At 40.4% G+C, this 14,329-nt stretch overlaps 1 protein-coding gene across 1 annotated transcript; it reads right to left on the bottom strand.

The window, feature by feature from the left end:
* Positions 1-282: 282 nt before the first annotated feature.
* LOC130183293 (IgGFc-binding protein-like) lies at positions 283-8,598 on the bottom strand. Its single transcript, XM_056398582.1, has 13 exons — positions 8,551-8,598; positions 8,250-8,311; positions 7,552-7,835; positions 6,494-7,070; positions 5,423-6,021; positions 4,347-4,914; positions 4,004-4,263; positions 3,047-3,391; positions 2,292-2,859; positions 1,977-2,176; positions 1,180-1,554; positions 827-1,098; positions 283-420 (listed from the first exon to the last, which is right to left on the bottom strand). Exons 2-13 carry the CDS (start codon positions 8,290-8,292, stop codon positions 411-413), a joined length of 4,101 nt encoding a protein of 1,366 aa, XP_056254557.1. The 5' UTR covers positions 8,293-8,311; positions 8,551-8,598; the 3' UTR covers positions 283-410.
* Between the last annotated feature and the right edge of the window lie 5,731 nt (positions 8,599-14,329).

Consider the following 14,329-nt stretch of genomic DNA (forward strand, 5'->3'; position numbering starts at 1 on the left):
GCCATGTAGCAATAGCAAAACATATAAGTAGCTCCTTTAAACAGTATGTAAATGTACTTAGTTCAGCCCAGTTAGAAGTGTGTGGTCCTTTACTCCTCAATACCACAACTAACAAAACACCTTTTTCTCTGATTCCCCAGCTGGAGCTCAGCCTGTCAGCTGCTGTCAGTCATCAACACAGTCCTCCAGTCTGCTATGATAAGAATATTTCCCCAAAGAAATGTAATTTTGTTTTGTATTTTAACTGCATTAATTAATAAATGTTTAACAAGAAAAAAGGAATGGTATTTAAACAGATGTGGGAATATTTATTTAAACAAAAATAATTTCATGAATCAATGATGCTGTCAGTTTGGTAGTGCTGGAGGATGGTGATCAATGCAGTTGATAAAAAGCTGGCAGGCCTGGAGTTACAAACCGCTGAAAAAGAAACAAAGAAATTGTCACGTTTTGAAGTTCCACTGAAATACAATGTAACAAGAATAATAATTTCAACATCTGCATATAATAGTCCCAGCAAGTCCTCCAACCTAAACAACCATAGATGTTGTTTGTCCCTTCCCTCGGACAGGACTCAGGAGTGTACCAGCCGCAAAGGTACTGGACCTTTGTCATCGTGGTAACAATAATAAACACATGGTTAAGGTTGTGGGACAGTCACTGTATATCATTGAATTATTAAGATTGCATATGTTGTTGTTGGGCTATAAAAAGGTTTACAATCTTAAAAACGATACAAACTGTATGTACACATTCTAGTGCTTTGATACTAATCTGAGCATTGCTATTTATCAGTTATTATTTGGAGGTAGTTTATGTGACTCACCACTGGGGGAAATCAGGAGCCATCCATCGCTTAATGTGCAGTGATGCAGAAGCACTGCTCGGCCCGAGTGTTGTGTAAACAGGCTTGAGCTTCCCACATGCCCCACATAATGTGTCAGCTACTTTGTCACTGACACTCATGGTGAGTTTATTAGTTGAACTGAAGAACAGCTGAAGGCTGGAAGGGTTGTTAATTCTCAGAGTATTGTCAGAAACCACCAGTGTTACATTGTTCTGGGAGAATGTGGTTTGATTAATAGCCCTTCCGTTTACCTGTGAACACAGATTGAACAATTTATAGTAATAAACTTTATATAGGTAAGATTACTGTCATATCTTCATCCAGACACTTACCCAGATGTCATGTTTGCTGTTGACTGTGAACAACACTTCATTGAAGAACACATAAAGAGCCAAAATTGAGTTGACTCCAGGAGTGCATGTATCCAACTTCACCACCACCCTGAACCAGTTTGATGTATGAGATTGGTCACAGCTCTGGATAATCTCGTAGATTCCTGGCACTGTCACGTTACCTGCTTCACCATTAAACACAGTGAGGGTCCCATTGGCCTCCAGAGAGCACTGCTGACGTGTGCAGCCCATCACGCCGTTCTTGACCTGGCAGCTCTCATTGGGGTCACATGTCATTTTGTTGGACAGGATTACTCCAGAGTTCACACAGGTGAGCATTTTGTGACAGTCATCTGTTATAATGGACTCTCCAATCTGAAAATATATGGTGATGTTAGTGCTTAGAGGGGCCATATCATGCTTAACTAGTTAATGGAGTTTAATGTGATTAAGGGTATATGTTAAAAATCATCAATATTCCAACTCTTGAGGTGAATGCTTGAGGAAATGCGCCCAGTGAGACAACAAGGCTAATAAAAGACAGGTGGAAAGTCAGGGGATCACTACAGTCAGTTGGTTTGATCCTCTGTGAACCATGAATGTCTGTACCGAATTCAGTTGTTGACATATTTCTTTTCATGCAGCTAGTACACCTACCTTTCAAAAGCTATCTAATTCAAATGAGTCAACATAGGCATTGTTATAATGCACTGATAAATATAATTATCAATAAGGAGTAACCTGAGCTTTATCTTATCAGATATATAATGTATTAATAATGTTTTTTTTTTTTTTACCTCGAGTGTCTGGCCATTGTAATAACAGCTGCACTGTTCAAAGTTCACACAGCCAGTTCCATTGTAGTGGTAGCCCTTATCACAGGCACAGCCCTCAACACAAGTTGTGGTACATAGGATGGTGTCAGTGAGACCGGGACATGGAGAGGAACAGGGCAGGACACAGGTTTCATAATGGCTGTTGGCAGGGCACGTATATGCTGCACACAAATAGCAAGAGTTAGGAATAGTTTTTTTAAGTTAAATGAACAGATATGGACATGTTAGAGATGGATTTCATAATGTAGAATGAAGAATGAAAATGCGCAGACTCACGACAGAGTGAAGCACCTCTCCAGTTCTGAATCTTTGCACCAAAGTCTTGGCAGTCTAACATGTACGCAGCAATACTGTGACACAGCATACTTTGTACGTTTTTAGCCATGCAAACATCATAGACACAGTCTCTGAAGTAGGACGCAGGATCAATAACATCATGGCAGACGGCAAAGGGACCTTCGGGATTGGTGATAATTGCACATTTTGCCTCAAATGCAGCTTTCTTAGTCTCGTCACATTTGGGGCAGATGTCACCACTACAACCATCCTCACAGACCGCTCCAGGCACAGGCACTTTCCACGCCGCTCCAAAGGTCTGTAAGTCTTTGGTCAGGTTTCCATCTGGCAGCTGGAAATCATCTGCTTTGTCATTGTTAAAATTGCCACACAGACCACAGGTTCTGCCCCGGTAGTTTCCAGGGACAGTGACAGTGATGTGGTAGACCAGATCATAAGTGACCCTCAGGCCAAAATCGGTCAAAATGATATCATTTGTCCCCTCCTGATAAACCCTCACTGCACCATTGAAGAGGTTTTGTGGAAGATGATGTAGGACTCCGTTTATCTGCAGAGAACAATGAATTCTTTCTTATAATTTGGAATTTGATTTGTTATCAGTCAGGTGTATTTAAAAAATAATGAACACCGGTCCCCATATTGACAGTAAGTTATGACTCTTATTGCTGTTATTTTCATTCGAGTAGGGCAAGCTCAGTTTAAGTCCTTAAGCAATGATCACATTAGTGACATACCCAAACCATTTTAGCTTCATTCCTGCGAAGGATCAAGATGGTTCCATAAACTTCTACTGCCACAAGTTTGGCCACTGAGACCTTGGGGTTGTCCGTCATGACATACCACTTCTCATTCTCCACCGCCACAGAGAAGTCTGTGAGACGTGTGCCGCTCAGGTGGCAACCTTCAGCAGCGACGTAGGTGCAGGTGCCTTGGAAGTTATAGGTGGTGTTGTCAAAGGTGTTATAATGTGGATCTCCAGAGATGGAGCAGACTCCTTTTCCCAAAGGCTGACATGATCGCACGTAATTCTTTGTCTCACACTTCTCATATAGACCGCAAGAGGACTGCTTACACTGCACCTAATATGAAAGAGACACAAGCTTGATCATTGTTAATGGACAAATTTGTTAGTCATTTATTTGATAGTGATTGAAAAATTCACCCAAATCATTACTCAAGAAAATCCATACTCCAATCCATACATAATACCTAAGAAATCTCCTTTGTAATGTGATTATATGTTTTCATGTTTTAACTGCTTACAGTGAACGTCTAACATGTTTTTGCTTTGTATTAGTTGCTTGCATTGTACATTTGCTGCTCTGCCTGTGACCTGACTTACACCCTTTTTATGCTTATCTTCTCTTCATCTGCTTCATGTTTCGGCTGCTTTGTTCTTTGAGGATTTTATAAGCTGTTTATTTTATTGTTAATTTAATGAGTAAGTTGACAATGCTAAATAGGGGGACTTCAATATGTTACCTTGACACGCACATGAAACTGAAACTATCTGCAAAATCAGCTTTTGAAAAAAAATAAAAAACAGTGTAATGGAACATAATGCCAAGTGAGATATGTATGAGTAAATGATGACTGATTAGAATTCATTTCCCATTGCACCACACAAATCATGGAAAAAAAAAGATAGACTGATCTTTCGTGTGATCTCTCTCAGCTCTCCTCATGCTTACTGTGCTGTTGCAGGTGCATTCCTTCTGGCAGAGGGCATCAGGGTAGAAGACCTGTCCTTGCTGGTAGTATTTGCCTTCATACGTGCAGCCACATTGGTTGGCAGACACACATTCATTTCCACTCAGAAGGTAACCCTCATTGCAAGCACATCCTTCCATGCACTGAGCTCCACAGTTTGATAGTGTAGAGTCTTTCTCACATGATCCCATACAGCTGCTGGTACAGAGCTCATAGTGGCTATTTGATGGACACTGGGCATCTAGGAACGAGGTAGGGTCAGGATTAGTTTAGTCGTAAAATGGTTTGGAAAAATTCACAAGAATTTGAAGTAAATGTTCTTACCACAGAACTGAGCTGACCTCCAGGAATATACTTTGGCACCGGTCAGCTGGCAGGCAGCTGTGTATGCAGTCAGAGCCTTGCACTGCATATTCCTGCTGCCCTGGTAGAGACAGACATCGTACAGGCAGTCGGCAAGGAAGCCTGCGGGGTCAACCTTGGAGTGGCAGTCACGGAACGGGCCTGCAGGGTCGATGATGAGGCCACAGTAGCTGCTGGTGTTGTACAGAGCTTTCTGAGTGGCGTTACAGCCGGGGCAGGGGCCTCTGCAGCTATCAACACAGCCGGGGATCGTGGCGACTTTCCAGCTCTGACCGAGCGCCTCAGAGGTGGAGGCTTGCTTCCCATCGCTCATCCGCATGTCGTCTTTGGGGTTCAGGTTGTAATTGCCACAAAGACCTTGCATCACACCCATGTAAGTCCTGGGAACGGTGACAAAAGCTACGCTGTTCCAGTCGTAGTACACCTTCACTCCAAAGTCTGCCTCGATTACAGCAAACCTGCCATTGGTGTAAAGATGCAGTTTATTGTTGCCCAGCGACATTGGGAGGTTGGAGAGTTCACCATTGACCTTAAAAAGATAATAATCATATACAAAAAGGGCCTTTAAGTTATTTGCACAAATAATGATGAGTACATAGAATTTGAAAGTACATGTATGTGGAGCTGCAATAATCATTCAGTCAGCTGATAGATTATCAAAATTATTTTATGTCTGTTTGAGGATTCAGTAACATTTGAATCAGGATCTGATGACACCTGATCAAACCACATCTGCACAGTGCTGATGAACACATTAGGTGTTTTTGAGTGTTAAACTCTTGATGGAGGATTTGCTGCTTGTTATTTTTCTTAAACTGGATATCTTTGGGGTTTGGACTGCTAGTTGAACAAAACAAAGCATTCAGTGACATCACATGAGCATTGAGGAAAGTTTGATGGACATATTTCAATGTTTTCTGATGTCTTATAAACCAAACGATTAATCGATTAATTGAGGAGAAAAAAAATTATTATTATGAAAACAATAATTAGATGCAGCGCTACAAGCGTTTTGATTATTTGAGAAAATAATTTACCACAACAGTGCCAGCATATTCCTTGCTGATGACAAAAGTGTACCCATACACTTTGACCTCTACCACCTTGACAGCAGACCCAATCTTCTTATCTTGGCCATTCATCTGCAACACCACACTAAAACTTTCCAGGCCAGTTTTATTGGATGAGACGCCAGCCATCTCATATGCACATGTGCCCTGGAAGTTGTAGCGCTCCCCATCAAAGGTCACAAAGTGTGGGTCTCCAGATACCATGCATGTGGCGTAGTTGACAGGATAGCAACCTCTGATCCCCTTCGCCACCTGGCACTGCTGCCCAGCAGGACAGCTAGTCATGTTGAGGGACAAACGTCCACCAGCGAAGCATGTGTAGCGTCCGGTGCAGCTCTCATCGGCCCAAAAAGATTCTCCGGCTTCCACATAGTGGCCCTGGTACATGCAGCCACACTCGGCCTTGGGGACGCACTTGGTGCCGCTGAGCAGGAAGCCGTCATCACAGACACAGTCCTCCACACAGGTGGCGGTGCAGTTTGTGGGAGCGTTTGGGTTTGCACATGTAGCGGGACAGCCACTCCCACAGAACTCGTAGTGGCTGTTTTCTCTGCACTTGGGTGCAGCTGTGTGGACAAAGAGAAGACAGATCATCAGTTAACAACTTTTATTCAGTGGAGGATGGAGAAAGTATTCAGACCATTTACCCAAGCAAAATACCACATTGTAAACATCCATCGAAAGTGTTACTTTATTAAAAGTATTTATTTATAATCGGGAAAATGTACTAAAAGTGTTAAAAGTAAAAGTACTAAGCTGTAGTTGTATATACTGTTGGGTAGTTTAAGCATCATATGTTATAAGTTCTTCATGGGCTTTGTATGCAAAACTCTTCATTAGTAAAGTAACTAAAGCCGTCAAATAAATCTGGCGGAGTAGAAGTATAAAATGGCATGAAAAAGAAAAAAATTTGAGTGACATACAAGTAGCCGACCTCAAATTTGCACTTCAGTACAAACTTCAGTAAATGTACTTAGTTAAATCAGCATTGTATTTACTGACAGCATAGCTATGCTTCTTAAACTCTGGACTACTCACAGGATTGAGTAGACTTCCTCCAGTTGGGGACTTGGACCCCAGACCTCCGACAGAGATCAGCATATCCTTGTAGAGTGTTACAAAGATACGTGTTCACAGCTTCACCCCAACAGAGGTCAAGCATGCAGTTGCTCTGAAAGCTGTTGGAGTCAATGTCAGGCTTACAACCTACCAGTCTAACAATATCTTGTATAAGCGCTCTACAGAAGATTTGTTTCTCTAACTTCTCAACTTGACTGAGAGGACACTTTTTACACTGGCCACCACATTCGTCTTTGCAATAGGCATCATCTGTGGCACCGTGAACCCTCCAGCTTTCTCCCAGCGCTGCCACACCGCTGGTCACTGACCCGCTGGCAGTCGTGGCATCATCTTCCTTTTTGCCGTTGAAGTTGCCACACAGGCCGCACACACTGCCGGCAAAACTGGCTGGCACTGTGATGGCAAGGTACTCGTTCCAGTCATACTGCACGGTCAGGCCGAAATCTGTCTCGACGATGATAAACAGACCTCTCTGGAAAAGCTTCACTTTGCCGTTGTTCAGATTCATTGGGAGGGTCCATTGCTGATAGTTAACCTGAACATAAATCAATCAAATTTCAGTTTTACTCCAGGCAAAGAACAAGTAAGATCAGGCAGAGAAACATAACAAAAAATTCAGCAGGAACTAAAACAAAGGTCTTTAAAATTTGTTTTAATTATTTGGATTTTTTAAACAACCCATTTCCCAACATCAAAATGTGAATGGCTGTATATATTTACTTGAACATGTTTGAATGTGTAAAGAGACCAAGCTTAAAAGTAAAACTAAAGTAAAACTAAAATTTGTACCATGTATTGTAATTTTCTTTTTGTGTAAACGTATTTGATATAGTTGGCATCGAAAAAAAGTATTGTTCAGAATCGGTATCAAAGTCAAGGTATTGTATTTCGGTATCGATATTGAAAATGTGTTGATAGAGTCCTGTCTCTGTCCTGTTGACAGTTTGTAAAGGTCACAACATTCAGAATTCACAAAATGCCATCAAAAGAAACATGAAGCACTTTCACTGACTCACCCGGACAATATCAAATGCGCCACGCTCTATTTCAATGTTGATCCCGTGAACGTTGACAGTGACCATCCCCACAGACGGGACCTGTACGTTGCCCTTGTTCCTGTTCTTGATGTCCACCTCAAAGGCCGGGAGGTTTGCACCAACATGACAGTTCTTAGCCATGGTGTAGGTGCAGTTTCCCATAAAGGTGTAGTAATGGCTATCAAAGGTGTAGTGGAGATTGCCCATGACCCAGCATATGCCTGACTTCGGTGTTAGAGTGGCAGGTCCTCCTCTGCAAAATCCTTAAAAAAAAGAGAGAAGGGTCCACTGTGAATCTATTTGCATTGTGACCGTTCTTTTCTTGAGCTCTTTTCCTCAATGTTTCTATTGGATTAAATAAATAAATTCAGCTCACATCAAACAATTCTGAAAAATATCAGCACCAGCATTCATTTCCACATTTGAACATCTCATTACTTCCATGTCTGTGTCAATAACAAATAAACATATTTTAATGTTTACAGATGTCTAAATCACTGATCACTGTTACTCAGGTTTCTATTGCAAAAGAGATCTTGATCTCAATGAGACTACCTGATTAAATGAAGGTAATCATAATAATAATAATACTAATAATAATTAGTATTATTATCATTGGCTGTTTTTCAGCTCTACAGTAATATCTCACACTTGAAGAGTATTGCTTGATAACTTACCACTCAGCAGAAGAGCTGAAAAGATTACAACAAACAACCCCATGTTTGTTGAAGTAGAGGACCTAAAGAGGTAAAAATGGACAGTCAAGAAAATCATACACCTTTAAACATAAACAGAATTACTTTGCCCTCTTACAAGAAATAACATAAAACTTTATATATATATATATATAAATATAACTGCATGAGAAGAGTCCCATTAGTATCACTGTACTTTAAGTGTTTTTTAAGAAAAAAGCTGAACGCTTAGGACTTAGGAAATTATTAACTCCAATACTTAAGATATCTAAATAATTCTTACCTGAGCTGGTGAACAGGCAGACGGGTTCAGGTGCAGGACTTAAAGATGCTTAAATACTTTCTGACCTCTACTAATGGACCAATTAGCTTCTAGGTAGCCTTGTGTGGCTTTTCTCAGAAGTGAGTAATCACAGCGACACAACAGTTTTTCTTTTTTCTTTGCTGATGTGACTGGAAAAAAGATGTTGATAGAATCAAATGCCATTATGCACAATTATCTACCAGGTCACAAAGGAGTTTATTTGAGTGTAAATGGAAACACCAAAGAGTTAAAAAGGTAACAAAGAAAACCTGTGTGGCCTTTCCTATCTGCTTTTTCAAACTTACGTGTGATTTTTCTGCTGGCGTTGTGCCCATCGATTTGACTTTACAGTGTAACTGTCAAACATTCATCAGCTGTGATTTGTTGTTGACACTGTGGAACTTTGTTCACCACCCACAAGAATAATGGGTGGGTGTGACTTGTTTAAATACATCATTGTTATGAGCAGCTTCAATGCTGTCGTTATTATTTTCACAAGGATCAAATGGAGGAGTGGACACATCGTGCTGCGATTGTGTTGTAATAAAAAAAGAAAAATGTATTGTGTCACTGTTATGTGTGTAAGGTAAACAGATAAAGATTCTATCTGATTGTTTTTATTAGCAGAAACACAATACAGGTAAAAGTGACTTATATGGAAATGACAGTGTTTGTATCATATAAAGTGCATAGAGATTTCTCATACATTGCTGTCCTGTGAAAACCCACGAATCTCCAAAATGTTGGCTTTGAATGAGCTAAGAAAAACAGCCCTGGTTAACAGCTTTGACAGATAATTAAACATCATATTAAAGCCAAATATACTGCACCAGTCTTTGTCAGTCTTGGGTGATTTCTCTAGATAAAAATATTTGCATATTTGCACTCAAGTTTGTACAAAATGTTCATTATTGTTATTCATTATATGCAAATTTAAGACTCATTTACAGGATTCTTCTTTTAAAATCAGTCAGCTGGAAATATGAAAAGACTATCTGCAGGGAGTGGCAGAAGAGAGAATATTAAAGCAAGCGATAATGGCAACTGGGAAATGTATAGTATTACACAACAACAACATAAGGAACTATACAGTATATCAATATTTGTCAATGTCAACATGCAACCATGGGTTTATTAAACAGGTAACCAACTTGTTTTAACTAACTAAATAAAATCCAACTCCGGGATGACCTTCCACCATGTCATAGTGTCTGTACAAATAGAACCACATTTTTTCACCCCACTCCAGTAAAACCAGTAAGGCTGGTTGGACCAGCATGGATAATGACTGTAATGTCTGCTCAAGCATCAGGGCAGAGCTCCAGCTTCAGCTGCCACAGCTACAGTCCCTAGTCTAGCAGGATAGGAATCCTCACATGGAGAAGTATATTGTAGCTACACCAGGGGTTCCCCGCCTGCGGATTCCCCTCAGGAGGTCACATCATGAAGTAAATCTCTGAGGACACAAGATGATAGAACATGTCTGCTTAGCAAAATGTTATAAAAAGCTTGTCACAAAACATTTTTCTGCTTGTTTGGAGTGGAATAAATCATGACATACAAGAATGTGACTCAATCATCACTGAAGCTTCTGCTCCACAGAGGAGATGACAAATAGCAGCAGACAAAAACATCAGATCTGTGTGGAGAGATGAGGAGGCTGTAGCATTCCTCAAATGAATTCATGAAACAAACATATTGCTGTCACATCTCTCTCTTATGGCACCTTACTGGAGAATTAGCATCACCAGTAACAAACCAGCTCCTGATAGTCACATAATGGTAGCAGATGGAAACACACACTGGATTTTCTTTCACAGATTTTCTGGACATTTGGTTCAATTTACACAACATGAATGGAAACCTGAGTTTAAGAGCAATGAGACCAAACCAAACCAGTGAAGCTGTGACCACAAAACAAAAACAAAGAGATGAAAGACACTAAAACACACCTTAGAGCTGAGGGAACTGCAGAATTGGGTAATAATTATAGGTGGATAAATGGCCGATATGTGATTCTTGTCTGTCTGTCTCTGTGATTACCTGCCCTGCCTCACCTGAGTTAATTACCCAACCAGTTCCACCAGTTCCCCTTCGTTCTCCTTTGTATAAGTACTGTCCTCTCCCTGACTCCCTTACCAGATCCTCTTTATCTCCGTGTGAGCGGCCCAGCCATCCCCCTCCTGTTTCTCTGTGAGTGTTTGACCTGGTGTTCTTGACCCAGCTGCCTGTTTTCTTGACTCTGAGTTTTGCGTGACGTTCTTCGGATACCTCTGCCTGCTCTTCACAATAAACTGTTGAACTTTCCTTGTGGTGCGAGTCGTGCACCACCAAGTATTCTGGCCCTTTACATCCACCAACCACAGTGTCATGGATGCATCCCTCATAGTTTTTTTTTTTTTTAATGGTTAGTGTCTAGCGTTGTGTTTGGATGAAGAGGCCAAGACCAAAGGAGTTAAATAGTAAAACCCTCCAGTCAAATGTGATCATGTAACTCAGCCCTTACACAATTTAAATGACACAATATATTAGTGTACACAATCAATTGAAGCTAGCAATTCATCTCATGAACGTAATTTAACAGACAGGCAAAAACGTGGAAATTAGTCCCATCACAATGTCGTTGCTCACCAATCCCACAGAGTCCAACAGTAAAAAGAGGAGAGGTTAAGGCGGGTGCCCCACTTTTGTTGTGAGTACCCCACGGAAGTGCACGTGCAGCTACAAAAACTCTCAGAAGTTCCACGTGGACTCTGGAGGGGTTAACATTTCAGGCCGTAACTATCAACACAGACTTTGTGAAATTATAGTACTACATATTATTGATGTATAATTTACATTGTCATATTACTGTTGTAGGCTATAATTCATTCTGCTGCTAGTATGTTTTCCAATACAGTTATATTAACGATGATCTACGCCGTTACCCGATGGACAGGTTACCTTTGCAAGAGGCAGGCGCTATCTAACGTGGCTAAGAAAAACCTGTGACCCACTGTGACCCATGCTAATAGGTCTGTTTGATGTTTTACTCGGTTATATGTAAATGAATCATAACACCTGCTCCGGGCCAGAGTCACAGATGAGCTCATTTACAATCAGCCTGTCAAAGCGCGCTGATCTGCTAATCATAAAATTACTTTATTTATATACTGGGGGCAAAGTACACTTCTTTGCTTTATCACTACTTCATAAAAGCGACATGCGCTTCACATTGAATGTTTATTATGTTGCTCAACCTGTTTTCACTGTGAAACCTGATCAGACTACCAGCCTGTCGGAAAAACTGGGAGAAGGCAAAAGAGCCATGAATTGACACTAGCTGAGCAGGTGACATCCTACTCTTTGAGTCTTGGTGGTTTTTCTGTCTGAGGAGACAATATATCAGTGGCACATTGGTGAACAGAAGAAATCAGGAAGTAAATTGGACTACAATTGGAGAAGCAGGTAAGAGGAAGTCGCATAGCTTAACTCCTAATCATGGGCTACCTGCATCTACAGATATGTTTATCCCCGCTCCCTCTCTTTGTTTTCACTTTTCTGCATCACAGTGAAACAAGCAGCAACGATGCGGGGTCTTGGGATCGTGTCCATTTTCACTATCTTGGTGTCCATGGGACTGTTGATGATTATTATGGCCCAAAATCAAGTGCGGACCATGCTTGAGAAGGAGTGTGAAAGGCTACAAGAGCGGTTAAAGACTCTTGATGAACGACTCTCAAATGAAGATGTCTTTAAAATCGCGGTGGAAAAGCTGGTGGTGCAAGGGACCAAAGCACTGGAGGATCTGGAGGACGCTGTAGCCAAACTCGGGCCAGAGATGAAGAAGAAGGAAACAGAAAATGACGCCTGTCAAGCAGAAAAGGTGATTTTTTTTTCTTCCCCTCTTTTTTTTTTCCTTGCCTCAGTATTTGCCTGTCATTCTAACACGACCAGACAGTGTGACGGCTCACTTTTGCACTGTTTCCCCCCTCCACACTCACTATGCAAATGCTAGAGGAGACGTTAGTACATGAGTGAAAGGCCAGGGGGAAGTTCTGGAAAACAACTGTCTCAGCCAGTTTGCACATTTGTAGAAAGACAGATAGAAGACATTTGAGAATATTAATACAAAAGGCTTTGTGAGCGCAGTATGTTCACAAAGTGTTGGGCAGTGGTGGGAAGTTATGAAATACCTTTACTCAAGTTATGCTGTTCTGAAGTAAAATTTTAAGGTGTTTGTACTTAAATTGAGTTGGCTAATTCCATTTCTTGCCACATTATACGTCTATCTGAGAGGGAGTAAGACAGACAAGCAAGTTCATTTTTTGTGTATGTTCCAGTTCACTTTGACACACATTTCCCTTTCAATATTGCAGAAAACAAAAACTGATGAGCTTGCTGGCAGTGAGAAGGAACAAGCTGACACTGAAGGTATAACATGCAACTACTTCACAGATACTTTATACTCAGATGATGCTGCCACCATGTGGAGAAAAGTGAGAATTACTGTTTAGGTCTGAATTGTTCCCTCTCTTCTCTTTGTCACATAAGCTTCTTTAAAATCAGAGTCCGATGCCTGGAACCAAGAAATCGATACTCTGAAAGCACAACTGACGGGTCACAGTCCGATATGTGATCATCTTAAAACCAGCACACTAGCTGCGTAAGTCACAAGAAAAAGTTTCTTATCACAATAAATCAAACCTTTGCAGATATGGAGCAGGAATAATGGAATAATAATGATCTGATTGTGTCTTCTAGGAAATTATGCGGTACCTTATCCCCTGCTCTGACGTCGACAAACTAAAAAACAAAAATCTCATCAGCCACCTGACACTACTTGTCCGCCATTTCAGTAACTCAAATTTGTTCTAAGTGTCAGATTGGTTTTGATATTCTTTCTGTTATTCCTGTTACTGATGTATGAAATGTTATTGATATGTTTTTGAGCTTAGGTTTATGTCACAGCGCTGATAATAATTTTTACTGAAGCGTTTGATGCTCTCGAGGGCATTTTCTTCTGTCACATCATTTATCATTTCTGGAATGTGTGGCATGCACTTGTTTCCCACCTATGTTTCTCCATGTATACTTTTTGTGGGGCTTGACTCTGATGTACATGAAAAAAAAAAAATTATATGAGTGGAAACCAAAGTAATAAAAGATAAATAAAAGAAGATGATAGTAATTAAATACAACTCAAATAATGGTCATGAAATGTTCTAATCAAAAGCCAAACCAAAAAGTTGGCTTTCAAGTTTGTATTTAAATACTTTGCAGCACTTTCAGACAATGCATTTATTGGGTTTTAAAATTACTTATTTAGTAAAAGAAGATTTTCTTTTATAAATGAACATTTAATCCTTTCTGAAAATCTAAAAATCACTAAATTTGGAGAAACTAACTTTGGAGATGAATGAATATTGTAATGAATTGTTCCTGACTGAAAACTTCAGAGATTCGTCATTTGAAAAAGTCAAGACAGCACAATCAGTTTCTCGTGAAAAAGTCTTGACTGAAATCAGTGATGCTGTTTGAGCAACTATGTCACATTGTTCTCTCGCAGGACTCCAGTTTCTCGCTGCCTCAGGCCAATGACTGTCACTAGGTATTAAAAAAACCTGCTGACCAAGTTTTTTTTTTTTTTTCTCTTTCTGTCTCTTTGGTGTCATTTCTTCTGACATCATCATATTATATCACCTCATGCAGGACAGTCTGTAGTGTTGTTGATCTGTGTTGCATGATACTGACAGGTGTTTCTAATGCTTTCTATACT

The sequence above is a fragment of the Seriola aureovittata genome, chromosome 16 (assembly GCF_021018895.1).
Source record: "Seriola aureovittata isolate HTS-2021-v1 ecotype China chromosome 16, ASM2101889v1, whole genome shotgun sequence".
NCBI lineage: Eukaryota > Metazoa > Chordata > Actinopteri > Carangiformes > Carangidae > Seriola > Seriola aureovittata.

What these genes read in the sequence shown, in the direction of transcription:
- LOC130183293 (XM_056398582.1), bottom strand. Translation starts at nt 8,292, where the DNA reads ATGGGGTTGTTTGTTGTAATCTTTTCAGCTCTTCTGCTGAGTG. An exon ending in GAGGAAGTCTACTCAATCCT is followed by an intron (nt 6,022 to 6,493) that starts GTGAGTAGTCCA and finishes TTGTCCACACAG; the next exon opens with CTGCACCCAAGTGCAGAGAA. An exon ending in AATGCACCTGCAACAGCACA is followed by an intron (nt 3,392 to 4,003) that starts GTAAGCATGAGG and finishes CTTTCATATTAG; the next exon opens with GTGCAGTGTAAGCAGTCCTC.